This window comes from Carettochelys insculpta, chromosome 7 (assembly GCF_033958435.1).
Source record: "Carettochelys insculpta isolate YL-2023 chromosome 7, ASM3395843v1, whole genome shotgun sequence".
NCBI lineage: Eukaryota > Metazoa > Chordata > Testudines > Carettochelyidae > Carettochelys > Carettochelys insculpta.
Window position 1 is genome coordinate 62471101 of NC_134143.1, and position 23612 is coordinate 62494712.

General features: G+C 43.4%; 1 protein-coding gene across 4 annotated transcripts in view; it reads right to left on the reverse strand.

Annotated features, from left to right (window-relative positions):
• Positions 1-23612, reverse strand: part of ATRNL1 (attractin like 1) — a 1060182-nt gene that overhangs the window by 947179 nt on the left and 89391 nt on the right. For all 4 annotated transcript variants that reach the window (XM_074999076.1, XM_074999077.1, XM_074999078.1 and 1 more), the window contains exon 7: positions 7067-7241. In XM_074999076.1, the coding sequence (XP_074855177.1) occupies positions 7067-7241 (175 nt within the window). The remainder of the gene's footprint in view (positions 1-7066; positions 7242-23612) is intronic.

The window sequence follows — 23612 nt, forward strand, 5'->3', positions numbered from 1 at the left end:
CACAGCCAGTTCGTTTGGGGCAAGTGGGACATCGCAAGGGATGGGCACGGGGCCCCTCCCAGAACAGCCCCACAGTCCACACACATCTGAGGATGTGGGAGGGCGGAGCATGTACTGATCCTTGCCAAGCGGGAACCCCTGGGCATCTGGGATCCCACGGGCCATCGGGCGCTAGGGAAGCGGAGCAGGTGGCAAGGGAACAGGAGATCCAGCCCCCCCGCCGGGTCGGGAGCCAGCACTCACAGTCCATCACCTGTCCCCTCCTGTCTCCACAGGTCCCTCCTGAGCAGGCTGCGGCTGCAGAAGGCCAGGAGGCCACCCCATCGCCCCAGCCCACATTCCCCCATGGCCGAGGACGGGCCCCTCGGAGATGAAGGTGGATGAATGAACAGGCGGCTGCCAACCAGCCGGTCATGCAGGAGCTGACTGGCGTGCTGCGGGAATGGCTGGAGGTGGTGCGGGACATGGGGGTGAGGCTGGCCAACAGCATGGATGCCGTGCTCCAGGCCTTGGCTGGCTGCCTCGCCCAGCCTCCCGCCCCTCACCAGCCCATCCCACGGCCGCCCCCCAGCCGCTGCCCATCATATAGCGCACCTGTCACCAGCTGAGCGGCTTGAGCTGGCCCAGTGGCTGCTGATGGAGGCAGGCGCTCCTGGCCCAATCCCAATGACCTCTCCCGTCTACCCTACGGGGGCAGAGCCCGTGGCACCCCCACCCCAGCCCTACCTCCCCATGGTCCCAGCCCCCTCCCAGCCCCTCAGGGGACCCTGGTCCCAGGGCAGTAGGGGCGTCTGTGGTTGATGTGACTCCTGGCCCCCGTGCCTGACTGACCCAACTGACCCAACCCCCATCCCTGCCCCCATCTCCATTCCAGGCCCCCACCTGAGCCCCCTCCCAGTCCAGTCCCCCACCCGAGCCCCCACCTCCCCACTGCCAACCAGTCCCCCCATGCACACAAAGGTTTCCCCATTCTGTTCAGTATTGTATGTTAGTTTATTTCCCCCATTAAATCTTCCCATTCCAACCCTAGCCCATGTCTGTGGTGCATCCTGGGTGGGGTGGTGTGGTGTGGTGTGTGGCTGGGGGGCGTCAGGGCTGGCCCTGTGTGAAGGCCTGGCACAGGGCATCCCGGACCCTGACCCCATTCTGCTATGCCTCATGGCACAGGGCAGCGGGTGGCTGCTCATAGCTGGCCCCCCGGACCCTGGCCCAGCCCTGCATGAAGGGCTCCCAGCGGCCCTCCACAAAACTGTGGAGGGCACAGCAGGCGGCAATGACTGTGGGGGCATTCGGGAGGCTGGCATCCAGCTTAGTGAGGAGGCAACGAAACCTCCACTCCAGCCTCCCGAACACCCATTCAACCGTGCCCCTGGCATGGCTGAGGCGACCATTAAAGATGCCCTGGGCTGGCGTGGTGTGGCCAGTATAGGGCCCCATGAGCCACAGGTGCAGCAGGTATGGAACACCCAGGTGGCGTGGGTCCTGCCCGGCCACCCCACACAGACATCCAGAAAACAGCCCCTCACGTCCACCAGGGCCTGGAGTACCACTCAGTGGTACCCCTTCCTGTTTATGTATGTGCCCCCACTGTGGTCCAGAGCCCGGATTGCAATATGTGTCCTGTCCAGGGCTCCAAAACAGCTGGGGAAACCCAGGTCCGCGAACCCCTTAAGAGTGGCGTCCAGGTCCCCCAGGGTCACGACACATCACAGGAGCACTGTGTTGATGGCTTAGACGACCTGTAGGGGGGGACGTCCATGACCACCGGACTGGGGGCCCATTGCCCCCCACCGGGAACCTCCTGCCTGGTCCCCCCCCATGGTGAGGGCTGGCCATACCTCCTTCAGCACTGCTCTGATGGTGGCCTCGCGTAAGCCAAATTGGTGGCCGATGGATCTGTGGCTGTTGGGGATGGCCAGCCACCATAGTGCGATGGCCACCCTCTTCTGCACTGGGAGCACTGGCCGCATACGGGTGTCCCAGTGCTTGGAGAACTGGGGCGAGCCAATGGGAGACGTTCTCGAATATCTGCCGGGTCATCCTGAAATTCCTGAGCCACCACTCATCGTCCCAGTCCTCCAGCACCAGCCGGTCCCACCATTCGGTGCTGGTGGCATATGCCCACCGGCTCCAGATCAGAGGGAACTGGGAGGGACAACATGAGGGTGGTAAGGGCCTCAAGGCTGGGTCCCATGAGAGCAAGCCGCCTGCACTGCTTGTGCCGCATGGCAAGCAGCATGGCCAGCAGGCTGAGCAGGACCATGATGGCATTGTCCTCACCGTGGGGAGGAGTTGGCATGGTCTCCAGCTGTTCCCGTGTACGTGCTGCTGCTGTCTTCAGGCCGTCAGCCTTGAGCACATGCAGGCTGTGGGTGCTGGAAGGGGCCCTTTGAAGGGTTGGATGACTGGGAGCCTGGAAGGGCTTGTTGGCCATGCAACCCCATGCCTTCATCATTTCTTGTCTCCTTACTTTGAAGTAGGGAGTAGTTGTGTGTGGATATTTAACTTCAAAGTAGGGGAAAGCCTACTTCGAAGAAAGGGAATGTGCATTTTTTGTGTGGATGCTCTACTTCGAAGTTGCTTACTTCGAAGTAAGCAACTTCTAAGTTATTTTGTAGTGTAGACACAGACTATATGTACAATATTTTACTCAGTTTTCCAAATTCCCTTCATATACTGATTTTGCCAAGAAAATTCCTCTTTCTTGGTCAAACCACTTTCATTTATTCAAAACAAATCCTGAATCACTGTTTTAAGCATATAGGTATCTCTCTCTCTCTCTCTCTCTGTGTATGTGTGTGTAACACAGGTGAAGAAAGTTGTGTTTCTAATTAACATTCCCACCAGTTGTTTAGTAGTCCTTCCTGCCTGTGAGAACAGTGAATAAATCACTTTAATATCACTTTTGGAACCAAAATCCTCATATTATTATTTCAAGCATGTATCAGCATCAAGAGGAACTAGCATCTAGAAAGTAGTAAGGTTTTACACATTCAGCCTTATGATCAGTATAAGTCATTCTGGGTAAACACTGAATTACAAAATATTACATTATATGAATATTATAATTTAAACATACTAAGTATCAGTTGTGCAGTGGGACAAAAGGGACAAATTCTGCTCTGAGTGATGCATGCACATGGTAACCCTATCAACTTTAATTTTTTCCAGTATATATTGAAGTAACTCACAGCAAAATTCAGTTTATAGTATTGAAATTTAGTCCTAGAAACTCAAATTTTTTCTTTAATATTTTTATTACTCATTTCCATGAACTTCCTCCTTCCATTCACAATCATCTTGTCCAAATATATTTAAAAGTTTCTATTTTTTATTCCAAAATTTTACTACCAAATTGTAAACTTCCCACTGAGCAACTCAGCACACATTCTGTGTTCCAGGAAACTAGACTGCAGGCAAGAGTATCTGGTGGTTGATGTAACAATTCCACAAACTGATCGCTTCTGCACATAATGCAGATTATTAAAATCTTCTCTTTTTGTCGATGACAGAAATAGTGGTTGTTTTATGTAACATGATGCAAGTGGATGAAAGGAAGAAAGGATTAACATGGAGATTGACACCTGGGCCTTATGGGTAGGAGCCAATGGGCAAGATAGGGAAGCATGAAGACACTATGGCTGCGTCTACACGTGCACGCAACTTCGAAGTAGCGGCAGTAACTTCGAAATAGCGCCCGTCACGTCTACACGTGTTGGGCGCTATTTCGAAGTTGAAATCGACGTTAGGCGGTGAGACGTCGAAGTCGCTAACCCCATGAGCGGATGGGAATAGCGCCCTACTTCGATGTTCAACATCGAAGTAGGGACATATAGACAATCCGCGTCCCGCAACATCGAAATAGCGGGGTCCTCCATGGTGGCCATCAGCTGGGGGGTTGAGAGATACTCTCTCTCCAGCCCTTGCGGGGCTCTGTGGTCACCGTGGGCAGCAGCCCTTAGCCCAGGGCTTCTGGCTGCTGCTGCTGCAGCTGGGGGTCCGTGCTGCATATACAGGGTCTGCAACTAGTTGTTGGCTCTGTGTATCTTGCACTGTTTAATGAAAGTGTGTCTGGGAGGGGCCCTTTAAGGGAGCGGCTTGCTGTTGAGTCCGCCCCGTGACCCTGTCTGCAGCTGTGCCTGGCTCCCTTATTTCGATGTGTGCTACTTTGCCGTGTAGACGTTCCCTCGTTGTGCCTATTTCGATGTTGGGCTGAGCAACGTCGAAGTTGAACATCGACGTTGCCAGCCCTGGAGGACGTGTAGACGTTATTCATCGAAATAGCCTATTTCGATGTCGCAACATCGAAATAAGCTATTTCGAAGTTGGGTGCACGTGTAGACGTAGCCTATAACTTCTGACATAGCCACTGCGATGGAAAAAGCTTTGAATATAGCTTTGGGAGTGGTGGCTGTACTGAAGGGGAGCACTCTGCTCAGGAAATGTCTGTAGGGAATAGTCTCTGAGGAATAGCCATGTTAGTGTGTCGCTTCACAAACAACAAGCAGTCCTGTGGCACCTTAGAGACTACCAAATTTATTACATCATGAGCTTCTGTGAAGTGGGTTTTACTCATGAAAGCTCATGACCGAACAATTTTTCAGTCTCTAAGGTTCCACAGAACTGCTTGTTATCTTTGGGTAAGATAAATATCAGATAAAAGTAAGCATCCTTAACATCAAGCAAGAGCTGTGTACCACAGGCCCTTCTCTAGGGGTGGAATTATCACTGCCAATCTAACCGTATTAAATTTGAGCTTGTGGATTAAGCAACTGAGGTGCTAGAGATGGAGGACTGGTGTCCACCCATTTCCTCTTAGGTAACAGAAAGTAAATTAAGCAGAATCCTTCTATCTGATATTCCAGGGTGTACATTCTTTTCCTCTCCATTGTAATAAGGAGTTCACCTCTTGGGAAAGAATGATAATGTACAAGTTGTTCCAGCAGGTATCAGGGAGGGCAAGCTTATGAGAGGTAGTGTGACTGTCATGAATGAGTGCAGTGAAGGGATTATGATAACTGATGTAACTGGAGTACAAGTGAGTCAATGGGAGTGAAGTAACTTTGTTTAAACTCAGAACAATTGCAATTTTCAGGGGCTTTTTGTCTGCAAAACAGCAAAGAGAAAATCTGAGGCAGAATACGTCACCCAGGCAATTGAAATGAAAATCAGAAATATCCTCACCGTCGCAGAAACAGCCATCAGGGTGTGAGTAAAAGGGAAAAGTATACTTAGACGTGATCAGGTTATAGTTATTTTGAATTTGGTTGGACTGGCTGCTCTGTTTTTCTCTTTTGTGTTGTTGTTTGACACTGCTTTTCAAATTTTTTGACTGCAGGTGTATGGTGCAAATGTGTAACCTTCAGTAGACTATGGTAGGGGCCATCACTCAAATAATCTATGTTTTCTTTTATTACAAGCATTGAACTCAAATAATCTATGCTTTCTTTTATTACAAGCATTAAATAAACAAAGAGTTAAAAGGTATGTAAATTCTTAAATCCTCTTCCTAACTTTTCCATTTTATTTTACAACTCTACAATACTGTAATAAACTGCCATCTAAGGAAATCTAAGGAGGTTATTTCATATCCAACAACATGATTTTTAGAATTGACTGGGACTTGGCTCTCAGGGACATAAATCTTAATTTGCTTCTTCTTACAGGAGGCAACCTGAACTGAGTGAAGATGAACAAAAAATTCTCATGTAATATCCTTGGTCCGGACATTACTCACGGCTTAGACCTAATCAATCTACCATAATAGAGGTAGTTTTTTTCACTCCATACCTCTTCCTTTGAATTCAGTCTCTGCTAGACTCTGCTGAAATGCAAAGTAGTGTCCTGTCCAAAAGATTCTCTCATAAGAAACAGAAGTTTCAGGTAATGAATCCAATTTTCATTTATTTCACAATTTTTTTTGCAAAAATGTATAGCATAATCCTCAAGCATTTATAAATCAGGCCACAGAAAGTAAAGAGATTTAAAAACTAATAAATTAGGGTTTCCCTTTATTTGCTTTAAGGTTTTTGAGCCTATAGGATGACATTTTTAACCTTTTTCCTGTGCCAGGAGGGCCAGAAATTCATTTTTGTTTTGCTTTGTTAAAAATTGACTTTTTCACATAATCACTTGATTCCAGAAAAACATCAAATATCACAAGATTGGAAATAAAATCATGAGAGTGGGCAATACTGGTCTCACTAAAATTTTACTAACACTTTTTTGTTTCATTGATTTTGGTATTTTTGGTTAACATCCTCACGTTGTAAACCACCACTTCTTAGCCCAAGCAGTAGTGGTTTAATCCTGTGAAGTGCTGAGCACTTCCTCTGTGGTTGACCTTAATTACCATTAACTTCAGTGGGAGTTGAGGGCATTCAGCACTTAACATAATGAAGTCGGCTGAAAGTGAAAAGGGGACAAGAAGAACAGGAAGACTGATTTGGGAAAGAAGAGACACAACATATGGTACTGAGGAAGAAGACCTGGATTTGGGACAGATAACAAAAGAGAGAAGAAGAGGGCAAAGAAAGCTAGGCAAAATTTGGTGAAACAAAGTATTTGCCAACTTTTATTTGCATGTTATATCCATTATCCCACCCCATGTCTTATTTTTTTCTCTTTAGATTGTAAGCTCTTCAGGGCAGCAACCTATCTTTCTTCGAAAAGTTTGGAAAGCTATATAAATAAGAAATATCAAGTCAATTCACATTAACATTAATTGTAATAAGTCTACTTTAACATAACTAACCTTGCAAAGAGCGTTCCAAGTATAATATTTACAAACAATGCATTCAAGTGTATTTTGTCACACTGCAAGTATCTTTAATTTTTAGAGCACAAAAGAGGAATCGCAATATTTGTTATAAAAAAGTGCCAATGTCATAAACTGTTTACATTGTTTTAACTGCCTCAGCCATTAAAAATATGACCCGAAAATGTTAATTAATAATAATCTTTTTAAATTGAGTAATAAAGCTTTCATACAAATGTAGAACAGTAATTCCATGGAATGTTAGCAAAGATCAAGTCCACAAAGACTAACAAAGGGGAAATCACTTACTTTAATATCATTTGGAATGAACTGTAGTTAAAGGTATATCCACCAATCACCCACATAAATCTTCCATGTAGAACTGCCTTATGGGAAGCCCGGCCTACAGAAGGACTGAATGGCTTGACGTTTGGTAGAATCCAGTAGGACTCCGTGGAAGGTACATTCAAAGAACAATCAGGGCCTGTTTAACAAACATGGAAGTTGTATAGTCTGTTAGACAAAGGTATTAAAAGCTCTACAATGCAGAAATTATAAAGGTTTAATTATAGATGTCAAGATTGCTCATTTTGACAGTAGGCTGATTTTTACGTTTAACAGCTGCTTAAGGCATAAGCTAGAGAACAAGAAAAGCCACTGACATTAAAAATATTACATCTTCTCAAGTAATAAAAGGTAGATTTCTACTTTCCCTCAGATTTACAAAAAATACTGCATGAGTCACAAAATGAAAGGAAGACATCAAATTTTCAGAGACTATTTAGTCATAAAAGGTAACAAACAATATGCTCATACATTGCCATTGCAGAAAAATCATACTGTTATTTGATATAAAATTACACAAGTTACATCAAAGTATGTAACACTATAATACATTATATATAGTAACATATATTATGTTACCTCTGGGGAGACAAAAGTTAGTGTTTACCAGCACCGTATTACATGTGTGTTTGAGAGCAAAATGCAGCACAGAGTGCTTTATGAAAGGAAGAAGGTTCAATATAAACATTTGATAGATCATTCTATAGAGCTTCCAAAAGCAACACTGAAAAGCTTACCATTTTAGCAGGGGGGAAAAACCCTCTCTCTAACATTGTGGCAGCTTTTCATTGCAAGAGAAATTTGTTGTTAAATGACAAGTATTTCAAACCATCCCCAGCAAAAATATGTTTATAATGACAGACGTGAGATTATTTTTATTTTATGTTCTAAATATGTGAAGTTCTAGACACAAAAGAAAACTTTAAAATGTCAATGTTTCAAGACTAAGTACGTTTATGGCTTTGATAGAAAGGTGGCCTTTTGCAGTATTCACCTTACATCAGCTAATGTCCATACTGAGTGACTGTTTTCTTTTTTTTATATGGAACACTCAGTTACTGGAAGATCCTAGGCATCCTAGTCTGGTTTTGGTGTTATCAGTCACACAATACAGCCTCTATTGTAAAAAGTGAAAGTAGGCGGATATTTCAGGTCAATTAAATTATTAAATCACTTTGATACTGAAAGTGATATGTCCCTTCTACCTTGATAGTTGGCAGAGAAAGCTATATTCTAAGATGTAAGAAATTACTGAACCCCCACACAGGTCAAAGGCTGCTGAGATTGGTCTGATGTCACTTGCTCTCTCTTTCCATGGGAACAGAGCATTAGATCACTAAAAACTGACCAATATCAGTATTCCCTGTAGCTGTGAGCTTGGGCAGCCAGCCAGGAGAGATTCAAATGCTGCCAGCTGATTAGCAGAAGTCCCACAGCTGGCAGCATGTGCTTTTACTGGTGGTGTACATCCACACATGCCTCAGTGCACATAACAAAACATATTCTCTGTATGGATGGAAACATTAGAAGAGCAATATTGGTCTGCATATAAAGTGACATACAACTGGAGATCACCAGCATGTTAAGACATAAAATTAGTTGGAGAGGATATCTAGTTAATGAAGGAGTTCTAAGAATTAGGCGTCACTTCCTTGAAATGGGCTCTTTTAAAGTAGTTTATTATACAAGAAAAACAGAATGAATCCAAAACATTAGAGTTTTGTCAATACATAATCTTCTTTTGGTTATGGAACAGAATGTCAGATGATGAGAAGCTGGACAAACCCCCTGATAATTCTTGAGAAGAGGTACTGCTAGACACTGGCTACCTTCTCCAAAGTTGGCTGACTATGCAAGAATTCAGTGCATTAATGCTTGGCAGCATGCTTTGAAGTAAGTATTCAGGGACTGCCTCTCCTTGTAACATTTGCTGTGTCCCTAGCAGTTTCCGATAACAGGTGGTTCTGCTGATTAAGAAATTAAATTAAGATTATTGGCACTACAGAAAAATATATTCTAAATCCATCTGCTTTTAATATTAGCAAAGAACTTTGCTTTTAAGACTGATAACTTCAAATACTTGAATAACACTGATTCTACCAATTCTCTTTGGAGTCTTCCTTTTCTTTCATTTTAAGATGTTTTGATGCATGAAATCAGGGAGCAATGTATAGTTGTGATAAAAATCTAGGAAAAAAGGATTAGTCATTCAATTCTAATTAGACTTAGGAAGCTTATCCAATTACAAACATGAATAAAACTTTGTATAACAAAGGCATTGAGCCTATCATTTTTAATTACTTCTATTAAGCCATGACAAAAGTGTGTGCTACTGTAGTAGCAGAGAAACACGTGCCAAAATGTCAGGGCTTTATCTTGCAATAAGATTTCTTTGTACTAGCATGCATCCAGAATGGGTTCATCCCCTCTCACCAGCTCCTCCCAGACCCTGCACTGTCTCATTTCTCCCAGCTGGGATTGGGGCTGACAAGACAGAATCATCATTATATCTACAAGAATCAAATATATAGTCTAATATCTTAAGTCTAATGTGTACATTATAGAATTAGCTCATAGGACTGTTGGTTTGTAAGTAAATATTTGTGTTGTTGTTAATCAGAAGAAAGCAACTCATTAGTGCACATGATGTAGTCAACATTTTGGCTGAACATCTTAACTCTGCATTTAACATGTGCAGAGCCTTCTCCTTACATGACAAAGTAATCACTCATTCCAGTACCTAACATTTAGAAATCAGTCAGAGGTTGTGCTGTGATTTTGAAAGCGCCAAAACAGTTACGTTGTTTTTCTTGTACAACTCCCAAAATTGCTGAATGGATGGTTTCTGAAAAGGTGTTTAAAACAAATTGCTCTCAGGCTGGTGCCCTCTAGGTCAAGTTTCAGCTTGAACCCAATTTTTTCCAGCCAAGTAGTAACTGTGGTTTATAATAGAACTGCCACCAGGTGCCACTATAATCAATAACTATACATACAGATTAAACATTCAGTGAAGAGAATATGCTTTTATAGCAGAAGAAATAACCCTTGTAAGACTACTGTGTTTTTTCTGCTCTAGTACCAACATATAAGTCAATAACCATTTATGATCTAAATTTGAAGATTTGGGGCACAAGACTTACATAAAGACTTCATCTTCTACTGATTTCATCATTATATCATCGCCAAGAGGACCATAGCAAGAGGACCATTCACACCCATGCAAAATGTGTCACAGTTTGTGAAATGCAATGTCTGCCATGAAATGTGGCCTTGTGTTTGCTTTTACCCTATGCTATGCCAATGTCACAGTGGTAGACCAGGGCTTTTCAATTTGTAGGTCCATACCAAAAAAGGGTCACGGTATCGCCACCACTACTTCCGCATTTCTGCCTTCAGAGCTGGGCAACTGGACAGCAGTGTTTGTAATGTTGGCTAGTAATCCCGCTCTGTGGGCAGCAGCCCACCAGCAGCTGTGCAGAAGTAAGGGTAGCAATACCATACCCATGTTGCCTTTACTTCTGTACTGCTGCTGCTTTCAGAGCTGAGATGCCAAAAAGTGGCAGTTTCTGACTGAGAGCCCAGCTCTGGAGGCCTATGTGCAGAAGTAAGCATGGTGATACCATACCAGACCATCTTTCCTTCTGTGCAGCGGCTGGCAGTACCTCTGCCTTGAGCCACCACTCTCCAGCTGCCCAGCGCTGAAGGTAATACTGCTGCCAGCAACTACACAGAAATAAGGGTAGCAGTACTGCAAGCCACATACAATAACCTTGCAACTCCCCCTCCCCACACACACTTCCTTTTTGGCTCAGGAACCCGTACAATCACACCACTGTGAAATTTCAGGTTTAAATATCTGAAATCATGAAAATTACCATTTTTGAAATCCCATGACTGTGAAATTGACCAAAATGGACTCTGTATTTGGTAGGGCCCTAATCAATAATCTACCGTGTACATCTTTTTAGTTGTCATACTCAGCAAATATCATGTGTTCAAAATCAATGCCTGTCCAGATACAATGTTGTGGAAGCATAGGAGTTATATTGTAATAATGTAAGAAGTATAAGAGTTACATTGTAAAAAAATCACACTATGATACAATGTTGCTTCTGAGCTCAAGAAGGGGAAGTTATGTTGATGCTGTGTGCAGGAATGTAGGGTGGGTTTGGATGGAGCCAGGTGTGCCTGGGAAAGCAGGAACCAGAGCAGTAGGTGTTATATGGTAATTAATTAAGGTAACCAGAGAGTCATAAATAGGAGATTGCTGAAGGTGATATGGAAATTAAGATATGTGACTAGTCTCAGGGGCTAGGTGGGGTGGGTGTGTGTCTGGTTTTTTGTTTTTATTAACTTACCTTCTTTTGTCTGTATAAATTGAGACCTGAACCCTAGGTGGGGGCTCACATTTTTCTGAATGTATTAGCAGAGCAGCTTTGCTAATAAACAGAGTGGTCTGACAAATTGTGAGTCTCGAGTCCAACTTTGACAAAGTTAAGACTAAAATAAGTATGTAACAGAATATTTCCTGGCCCAACTTTCTGTCCCAAGGAAATAGATGAGATTCATGGATATTTAAGGCAAGAAGGGATCACTACAATTATCACTGTAAACACTGATTAAAGTGTATGTGAGATTTCAATGGCTTATGCTCAGTTAACCTCTATATTACCAAAACAAAAAGCAGTCAAGTAGCACTTTAAAGACTAGCAAAACAGTTTATTAGGTGAGCTTTCGTGGGACAGACCCACTTCTTCAGACCATAGCCAGACCAGAACAGACTCAATATTTAAGGCACAGAGAACCAAAAACAGTAAGCAAGGAGGACAAATCAGAAAAAGATAATCCAGGTGAGCAAATCAGAGAGTGGAGGGGTGGTGGGGGTCAAGAATTAGATTAAGCCAAGTATGCAGCCGAGCCCCTATAGTGACTCAGAAAGTTCCCATCACAATTTAAACCATGTGTTAATGTGCCGAATTTGAATATAAAAGCCAGCTCGGCTGCTTCCCTTTCCAGAATGGTGCGATAATTCCTCTTCAGTAACACACATACCTTTAGGGCATTGACAGAATGCCCCATTCCATTAAAATGTTGGCTAACTGGTTTGTGGATCTGGAGTGTTTTGATGTCTGTTTTGTGCCCATTGACCCTTTGTCTAAGGGATTTAGAAGTCTGTCTAATATACAAAGCATCTGGGCATTGTTGGCACATGATGGCATATATGATGCTAGTAGAGGAGCATGAGAAAGTGCCCGTGATTCTGAGAGTAACCTGGTTAGGTCCAGTAATGGTATTTCCAGAGAAGATATGTGGACAAAGCTGGCAGCTGGCTTTGTTGCAGCGAAAGGTTCCAGGACTGGTGTTCCTGGGGTATAGACTGTGGCTATTAGTGAGGATCCTCATGAGGTTGGGAGGTTGTCTGTAGGAGAGAAATAATTCATGTACTTAGCAGCAAAAGTCTGTTCTGGAGGGGGAGGTTGTTTTGTTGTTGTTTGGGGGGTTGTTTTGGTTTGGATTTAGGTGGTGGTAGACAGTTAAATTTTATCTTATTAAGTACTAGCATTTTTTCAGCTGAGTTGTAAAAAAAAAAAAAAAACTCACAAAGCTTCTATCAAGGGAAGAGCATCAATTTGTTTATGCCCAGCTCCAATAGACCATAAAATTACTGCGATCCAGTGAGAAATGTCCTAAAGATTTTAAGCATCAATTTTAAATATACACCTGAAATCCATAGCTGGCTTGCTAATATGTTTTAAAAAGCAATGCAGTTTTTCTGGGATAACATGAACATAATATATGTGATCTCCACTATCTACTGTAATTCTGTTTCCAAAGCCATAAACTCCTGTTGATGTCACCAGTGATTATGTTTTTCAGACACAGGAATAAACAAAGATAAAAAATAGTGCTGGACTAAAACATAACAAGATGCACCTTTGCCAAGTGGGGAAGGTTATATGAACAAAGGGAAAAATATTTTTCAATCCTTAACACAGTAGTACAATCCATTCATTCATACACACACATACCACCCTGACACAGAAGGCAGTACAAGAGGTAATGGGTTCAAATTACAGCATAGCAGATTTATACTTTGTCTACATTGCCAGCTGAATGAAAAAAGTTCACAGGTGCTTAACCTCCCCCTATCCCCATCCCAAGGGACAAAAGTTTTCCCTTGATAAGTGGCAATGTAAATGGCTTGTAGTCAACAGGAGTGTTCTCCTGCTGACAACACAAACCCTGCTATACCGACTACAGTGAGAATCTATGCATCACACTCTCTAAGAAACTGAGGAACCACTTGATCAAAATCCTTTACAATAAACAAAAAATGATTAAAAATGAACTCTCTGAACTTGAAACTCTCATCAATAGTCAGACGTCTGCGCAAGATCCCATAGAATGAGACTTTACACATACTAGACAAGAAATCTATAAAACACACTTCTACTTCCTACAAAAAAGAAAGGACAATGAATTATCTAGATTACTTCATACCTCAGGATACTACAACTTACGACAACCACAACCCAACGAACAACATTGTTAACCTTTCCAGCTACAAACTCAGCCCAGCAGAAGACTCTCTCTTATACCGGGTCTTTCTTTCTGCCCCACTTCCTCCACGAACTTAATACAATTCTGTGGTGACCTTGGAGACTTCTTTCGCCACCTTTGTCTAAAGGAATTCTTCCAAGACACCTATGAACATCACTCTGATTCTCTCAAACCCTACCTCACCACCACCACCAACACCAAAAGAAGAACTCTGTGTGGGCTCCCTCTGACAGTCATAGAGAAAGTCTGAATTTCTATGTACAATGCTTCCGCAACCACGCTCAGACTGACATTATACGCAAACATTACCAAATGACACACAATCTCAACTATGCTGAACGCTATGCTGTCCAGAGTCTCAGCAATAATCCAGACATTATGATCAAGCCAGCTGACACAGGGTGTGCTGTTGTTATCATGAATAAGACTATGGACAGGAGATAGCCAGACAACTCTCCGACACCACATTTTACAGACCTCTCTCCTCTGATCCCACTTTGGAATTCCAAAAGAAATTACAATAACTACTTAAGGAGCTCCCTGCTGCCACTCCGGACCTTATTCACTCAGATACACCATCTGAGCCCCGACCTGGATTATTCTATTTACTTCCCAAAATTCACAAACTTGGAAACCCCGGATGCCCTATCATTTCAGGTATTGGCACTCTTACCCCTGGACTATTCAATTATGTAGACTCCCTCCTCAAACCCTATGCCACCAACAGTCCCAGCTATCTCTGAGATACCACTGACTTCCTGAGAAAATTACAAAACATCAGAAAACTTCCTGACAACACCTTCCTTGCCAACAAGGATGTAGAGGCTCTGTACATAATATTCCACATGAAGATGGATTACAAGCAATCAGGAATATCATCACTGATGTCACCAGAGACAATCTGGTGTCTGATGTCTCTAACTTTGTTCTCACACACAATTACTTCCAATTTGGGGACAACTTATACCTCCAGGGCTACGTCTACACGTGCAGCCAACATCGAAATAGTCTATTTCGATGAATAACGTCTACACGTCCTCCAGGGCCGGCAACGTCGATGTTCAACTTCGACGTTGCTCAGCCCAACATCGAAATAGGCGCAGCGAGGGAACGTCTACACGTCAAAGTAGCACACATCGAAACAGGGATGCCAGGCACAGCTGCAGACAGGGTCACACGGCGGACTCAACAGCCAGCCGCTCCCTTAAAGGGCCCCTCCCAGACACAGTTGCACTAAACACCACAAGATACACAGAGCTGACAACTGGTTGCAGACCCTGTGCCTGCAGCATAGATCCCCAGCTGCCGCAGAAGCAGCCAGAAGCCCTGGGCTAAGGGCTGCTGCCCACGGTGACCATAGAGCCCCGCAGGGGCTGGAGAGAGAGCATCTCTCAACCCCCCAGCTGATGGCCGCCATGGAGGACCCAGCAATTTCGACGTTGCGGGACGCAGATCGTCTACACGGTCCCTACTTCGACGTTGAACGTCGAAGTAGGGCGCTATTCCTATCTCCTCATGAGGTTAGCGACTTCGACGTCTCGCCGCCTAACGTCGAAGTTGGTGCCGCTACTTCGAAGTAGCGTGCACGTGTAGACGCAGCTCAGATTAGTGGAACCGCTATGGGCACCCGCGTGGCCCCACAATATGCTAATATATTTATGGCTGACCTGGAACAATGATTCCTCAGCTCTCGTCCCCTATTGCTCCTCCTTTAGTTACGATACATCGATGACATCTTTATGAATTGGACCCATAGTATAGAGACTCTAGAAGAATTCCACAGAGACTAACAATCTGCACCCCACCATCAACTTATGCCTCAACTACTCCATGTGAGATATATTTCCTGGGCACTACAGTACAAATCAAGGATGGCCTGATCACAAGCACACCGGAAACCCACTGACCGCTATACTTACATGCTTTTAGCTTCCATCCTACACACACAACTAGATCCATTGTTTACAGTCAAGCCCTTAGGTACAATCGCATTTGCTCTGATCCTACTGACAGACCAAAAACTACAAGATCTCTACCAAAGATTCATAAACCTGAATTACCCACCTGGAGAAGTAAAAAAACAAATCGACAGGGCCAGACAAATACCCAGAAACCAGCTACTTCAAGATAGGCCCATAAAAACCAACAACAGGACACCACTGGTGATTACCTACAGCTGCCAACTCAAACCACTGCAATCCATCATTAAAGACCTACAACCCTTCCTTAATCAGTATGCAACACTCCAGAAGGCCCTAGGTGACAGGCCTGTTCTCTCCTACAGACAAACTCCCAACCTTATGAGGATTCTCACTAGCAACCACAGACTATACCACAATAATACCAATCCTGGAATTTTCCTTGCAACAAGCCCCATTGCCAGCTTTGTCCACATATCTATTCTGGAGATACCATCACTGGACTAACCAGGTTATTCACAAAATCACAGGCACATTCTCATCTTCCTTAACTAACATCATATACGCCATCATGTGCCAACAATGCCCACATGCTTTGTATATAAGACAAACGGTAAATGCGCTTCAACAAAGAATGAATGGACATAAAACAGACATCAAAAAGCTCTTAACTCACAAGCCTGTCAGCCAGCACTTTAATGGACTGGGCTATTCTGTTAATGACCTGAAAGTTTGTGTTTTACTGAAAAAGAACTTTGAGAATCGCCTGCAAACAGAGAGTGCCTCTCTTTTATATTCAAATTCGACACATTAACTCGTGGTTTGAAGCAGGACACCAATTACCTGGGTCATTATATGGACTCTTTTACATACTTTGTTTTATCTGATTCTTGACTTCCCCCCCCGTCCTACCGCCCTTCTGCTCTTCTGATTTGCCCACCTTGATTACAATTTTTCTGATTTGTCAACCTTGATTACTATTTTTGGTACTTTGTGCCTTAAATATTCAGTCTGTTCTGGTATGGCTATGATCAGAAGAAATGGGTCTGTCCCATGAAAGCTCACCACCTAATAAATTATTTTGTTATCCTTTAAAGTGCTACTGGACTGTTTGTTTGTTTTGAGAGTATATAGACTAAGGGTGTGTCTACACGGGCACAAATCGTCGAAATACCCATGCTAATGGCCATTTCGAAGACTACTAATGAGGCGCTAAATTGAATATTCAGCACCTCATTAGCACTAGGACGCTTCCGGCCGCGGTGCTTCGAAAGCGCCGCTTTCGAAAGTGGGCGGCTCGGCGTGGCTACACAGGGGTCCTTTTCGAAAGGACCCTGCACATTTCAAAATCCCCTTATCCTGCTCACTGATCGGAATAAGGGGATTTCAAAAGTGTGGGTTGTTTCGAAAAGGACCCCCATGTAGCTGCGCCAAGCTGCACGCTTTCGAAAGCAGCACTTTCGAAGCGCCGTGGCTGGAAGCGTCCTAATCCTACTGAGGTGCTGAATGTTCAATTTAGCACCTCATTAGTAATCTTTGAAATATGGTTGTTTCGAAGATTTGTGCCCGTGTAGACACAGCCTAACACAGCTCTCTCTCTGTTACTTTCCTGCTTCGAAGGGGATGCAAGCATTTTGTCAACAAAAGTAGGGCATTTACACTGCTTAACTGGGGCTACACTGACCTGTTCTCTGGGCAGCTTCATGCTAATGAACAGTCTTGCAATTGCAAATGGCTGTTCATTACCATAATCCTGAGGCTTCAGGCATAAGGAGCTGGTGACAGAGGTGCTTTTAGCCAGGAGAAGCAGGTCTACATAGCCTGTTTACTGCCAGCAGCAGCCTCTGCCGGCAAGGAGATCTCACGTGGCTATGCTAATTAGCCTCGGGTTTATGCTAATGAGCAGCCATTTGCAATTTCGAGATTGCTCACTAGCATGAAGCTGCCAGGAGAACAGGTCAATGTAGACCTAGCCCTTGAATCTTAGCAACACAACCATATTGCCAAAAGCTGTGTAATGTAGATAATGCCTAATTCAACCTCAAGGAAAATTTCCTATTTGTAAGAACACTAGGACAGTGGAACAGAATAGGGGCTCCTACACTACATGTTTTCAAAAGGAGGGTAGATAGCCATCTGTCTTGAATGATTTTGAGAAAACAAATCCTATATCTTGGTAGGGGGTTAGACAACACGACCTTTGTGGTCTCTTCTAATCCATAATAAGACACACACACAAAATCCACAGACATCCTCATCTGTCCAGCACTCTTCTTGCAGACCATACCTTTAACTTTTGCCCAAGGAGAAAGAAAAAGGAAAATGAAGCGGATGGGGCTGCAGACAGGGGAGTTTAAGAGGGAGAGCAAGCGACCCCACAACTGAAGAAACTATCAGGTGAGAGTACTAGCTTTTGGGGTGAGTGTGCATGCTTGACTGTTTGAATTTTGAATTGTGATTCTGATTCCAGGTGGGTGATTTCAGTTTCAGTTTCTGTAGCAGTTGGGACTGAGTTACTGACCTTTGTTCCCTTGATTGCCTTTGATCAGCTTCAGGGTCAGCCTTCCCCTGTGTGACTCACGAGGGGTTAGGCCTGACCTAGCCCAGCAGGCTTTCAAAAGCCAGAGGCAGAGGAACCAGGAGAGCGAAGCAGACAGGGGAGTTTAAGAGGGAGTTTAACAGAGGGAGACCTACAGTGGTCAGGAAAACCCACAACACCAGTGTCAGCAATGCTTCTGTCCCCTCTGCCTCTGACTGTATCTAGACAGACTGCCTGACCATGGGTGCCTCTACCCAGATCCTGGTGTGGTTTTGCAAGGACTGTGGCTTGCAATTCCCACTTACTGATACCCAGGCTCGCGGGGACATCCAATGTGGAAGGTGCCTGCTGGTAGAATCTCTCAGGCAGCAGGTGGGAGAGCTACAGGAGGAGGTGGCTAGGTTGAGGAGTATCTAAATCCATGAACAATTCCTGAACTGTATTCATGTGGCGACAGCTGAGGTAGCCATCCCACTACACAGGACTGCTGACCTACCACTGGTGGAGAAGGAGATGCCTCAGGGTGGACATAGGCAGCTGGTTACTTCTGGCAGCTAGGAGTGCTCCACCCCTGCTCTGAACCCTCCCACCGTGATACTAGGAAACCATTATACTGTACTTGATACAGGAGACAAGGAATCACCCTGTACAGCAGAGGAGAAGCCTTGTACCCCCCAAGGCTGGGAGGTCAGCTGCCACCATTGTGAGGAGCAAACATAGAGTGGGGTGGGCGGCAATTCTCTTCTGAAGGGGACAGAGGCACCCATCTGTCGCCCTGACATTTCATCTTGGGATGTATGCTACCTGCCGGGAGCCTGCATCTGAGACATTACAGAGGTGTTGTTGAGGATTATCCGACCCTCTGACTACTACCTCATGCTACTCATCCATGTAGGCACTAATGATACTGCGAGGTGTGACACTGAGCGGATCAGGAGTGATTAGAGAGCTCTGGGAATACAGGTGAAGGAGTTTGGGGGTGCAGGCGGTATTCTCTTCAATCCTTCCTGTCAAAGGTAGGGGGCCAGGCAAAGACAGGTGCACCCTGGAGATGAATGCCTGGCTGCGTAAATGGTGTCGCCAGGAGGCATTTGGCTTCCTCAACCATGGGAAGGAAGGACTGCTAGGCAGAGATGGCCTTCACCTTTCAAGGAGAGGGAAGACCCTCTTTGGACACAGACAGGCTAACCTAGTGAGGAGGGCTTTAAATTAGGCTCGACGGGGACAGGGGAGCGAGCCCATGGGGAAGTAGAGAAGATTGAGACCTGGGAGATGGGTCGGAAATGGGAGAGAGCATGGGCTATAATGGCAAAGAAAAAGGAGGGTCAGGGCCAAACTGGGAGGCAAGATCAAATCAATATCTTAGATGCTTATATACAAATGCAAGAAGTATGGGTAATAAGAAGAAAGAATTAGAAGCGCTAATAAATAAAAACAACTATGACATTGTTGGCATCATAGAAACTTGGTGAGATGACTGGAGTGTTGGAATGGAAGGGTACAGCTTGCTCAGGAAGGACAGATGGGAAAAAGGGAGGAGGTGTTGCTTTATACACTACAAATGTACACACTTGGACTGAGGTGGAGATGGACATAGGAAACGGATGTGTTGAGAGTCTCTGGGTTAAGCTAAAAGAGGTAAAAAACAAGGGTGATGTCCTGCTAGGAGTCTACTACAGGCCACCTACCCAGGTGGAAGAGGTGGATGAGGCTTTTTTTAAACAACTAACAAAATCATCTAGGGCCCAGGATTTGGTGGTGATGGGGGACTTCAACTATCCAGATATATGTTGGGAAACTAACACAGTGACACACAGACTATCCAATAAGTTCTTGGACTGCATTGGAGACAACTTCTTATTTCAGAAGGTTGAAAAAGCTACCAGGGGGAAGCTGTCCTAGATTTGATTTTAACAAACAGAAAGGAACTGATGGAGAATCTAAAGTGGAAGGCAGCTTGGGTGAAAGTGATCATGAAATCATAGAGTTCACAATTTTAAGGAAGGGTAGAAGGGAGAACAGCAAAATAGAGACAATGGATTTCAGGGAGGAGGATTTTGGTAAACTCAGACCTGGTAGGTAGGGTCCCATGGGAAGCAAGACTGCGGGCAAAAACAACTGAGGAAAGTTGGCAGTTTTTCAAATGCACATTATTAAGGGCCCAAAAGTAAGCTATTCCACTGCATAGGAAAGACAGAAAATATGGCAAAAGACAGCCTTGGCTTAACCAGGAGATCTTGCATGATCTCAAAATGAAAAAGGAATCATATAAAAATGGAAACAAGGACAAATTACAAAGGATGAAGATAGGCAAACAACACAGGAATGCACGGGCAAGATTAGAAAGCCAAAGGCACAAAATGAGCTCAAATTAGCTACAGGCAAAAAGGGAAAAAAGAAAACTTTTTATAAATACATTAGAAGCAAGAGGAATACCAAGGATAGGGTAGGCCCATTGCTCAGTGAGGAGGGAGAAACAATAACGAGAAACTTGGAAAAGGCAGAGATGCTTAATGACTTCTTTGCATCAGTCTTCACCGAGAAGTCTGAAGGAGAAATGCCTAACATCACGAACGCTAGTGGGAAAGGGGTAGGTTTAGAAAATAAAATAAAACAAGAACAAGTTAAAAATCACTTAGAAAAGTTAGATGTCTGCAAGTCACCAATGCCTGATGAAATGCATCCTAGAATACCTCCTCTATCAGCTCCTTGAGTATCTCAGTCATTAGCTATTATCTTTGGAAAATCATGGGAGACAGGAGAGATTGCAGAAGACTAGAAAAACGCAAATGTAGTGCCCATCTATAACAAGGGGAACAAGAATAACACAGGAAACTATAGACCAGTCAGTTTAACTGCTGTAAAGAAAGATAATGGAACAAATAATTAAGGAAAACATCTGCAAACTCTTGGAAGATGGTAAGGTGATAGGGAACAGCCAGCATGGATTTGTAAAGAACAGATCATGTCAAACCAAACTGATAGCTTTCTTTGATAGGATAATGAGCCTTGTGGATAAGGCAGAAACGGTAGATGTGGTATACCTAGACAATAGTAAGGCATTTGATATGGTCTCGCATGATATTCTTACCAATAAACTAGGCAAATACAACTTAGATGGGGCTACTATAAGGTGGGTGCAAACCTGGCTGGATAACCGTACTCAGAGAGTAGTTCTTAATGGTTCTCAATCCTGCCAGAAACGTATAAGTAGTGGGGTTCCGCAGGAGTCTGTTTTGGGACCAGTTCTGTTCAATATCTTCACCAACAATTTAGATATTGGCAGAGAAAGAACACTTACTAAGTTTGCAGATGATACCAAAGCTAGAAGGGGTTGCAACTGCTTTGGAGGATAGGGTCAAAATTCAAAATGATCTGGACAAATTGGAGAAATGATCTGAGGTAAGTTAAATCAAACAGGATTCTGGGATTCATTAACACGTGCGTTGTGAACAAGACACGAGGCATCATTCTTCTATTCCACTCTGCGCTGGTTAGGCCTCATTTGAAGTATTGTGCCCAGTTCTGGGCACTGCATTTCAAGAAAGATGTGGAGAAATTGGAAACGGTCCACAAAAGAGCAACAAGAATGATCAAAGGTCTAAAGAACATGATCTATGAAGAAAGGCTGAAAGAATGGGGACATGATAGTGGTTTTCAGGTATCCAAAAGGGTGTCATAAAGAGGAGGGAGAAAACTTGTTCTTTTTGGCCTCTGAGGATAGAACAAGAAGCAACAGGCTTAAACTGCAGCACGAGAGGTTTTTAGGCTGGACATTAGGAAAAAGTTCCTAACTGTCAGGATGGTCAAACACTGGAATAAATTGCCAAGGGAGGTTGTGGAATCTCCATCTCTCGAGATATTTAAGAACAAGTTAGATAAATGTCTATCAGGGATAGTCTAGACAGTACTTGGTCCTGCCATGAGGGCGGGGGGGGTTGGGGGGAAATTCAATGACCTGTCAAAGTCCCTTCCAGTCCTAGCATTCTATGATTCTGTGAAATTAACTCATTATTTATTAAGAATGAGGCGTTGCCTCTGAAACCCATCAAACTAACTTTAATTCAGCACAAAATTAATATGAATGATCCCCTGGAAAAAAAATTCTTGTTATTTTTTAGCAGCTGATCATGACAAGTAAATGATCTATACATATATTATCCTCTGTGGTAAAACCGAGAAAGGATATAGGTTATAAAAAGACTCATTAGGGTTAGAATCTTGCCAACAATCATCAAGAAACATCATCTGTATGTCCTCAGCTGCAGATAAATTGTCAACTTCACTGACTAAATAATAAAAGGATCATGTTTGCTTGTACACAAAGTACACTCTATATCTTAACAATTTCAGCAAAGAACATCAGAACATGTTTAACTTTAAGACAGAAATTAATGGGACAACTCACATTCTTGTAGTTAAACCAATGTTTAAGTGCTTCATTGACTAGAGAAGGCCTTCCATGCTTACAGTTCAGCATGTGCTTATGTGGTTTGCTGAGTCAAGGCCCAGCGTTAGTAAACTAAAATATTTTACATATTTATTAATTTTGCATGTGTGACTCAAATATAGTGGTCAACAGTGACACCTAGTGGCAATCATTGAAAAAAATACACAAACCAGTAACAGTGAATAGTAACAGAGAAGGAGCCGTGCTAGTCTCTACACTATCAAAACAAAAAGCAGTCAAGTAGCACTTTAAAGACTAGCAAAATAATTTATTACGTGAGCTTTCGTGGAACAGACCCACTTCTTCAGACCACAGCCAGACCAGAACAGACTCAATATTTAAGACACAGAGAACCAAAAACAGTAAGCAAGGAGGACAAATCAGAAAAAAAAATGATCAAGGTGAGCAAATCAGAGAGTGGAGGGGTGGGGGAGGAAGGTCAAGGATTAGATTAAGCCAAGTATGCAGACGAGCCCCTTTAGTGACTCAGAAAGTTCACATCCCGGTTCAAACCACGTATTATTGTGCCGAATTTGAATATAAAAGCCAGCTCAGTTGCAATTTTTTTTCTTTAATTGGACTTGTATTGTATCCTTCTACTGGATCACTTGGTTCATGGGAAAGGAGGAGATTTTTTACCTTCTGAGACTGAATTGGAAATCAATGACATTATAAACACAGCAAAACATTCCATAAGTTTAAAAGAGTAATTTACTCAAATATACAGCATTAGAGAAGAGATCTAATTTCTATTTATTGAAGAGGTTCAAAAACTGCCAAAGTGACCATCTGATTCTGTAGTTCAAGTCCTCAAATCAATTTCCACCTAATGAGAAAACAGCTTCTATAGTCTTGGACCTTAATCTGTTCCTTAGAGACTACTAGGAAAACAAAAATATTGATTTGTTCAATAAAGGTTTCTAAGCTCTGTTGTTCATATGAACAGTAGGAATAAATTTAGCTAATTCTAATATCCCAATAAAGGTTTTGGAGTTATCAGCTGCTTCTTGTTTTTCATGTCATTTTACTGGAATCAAAATA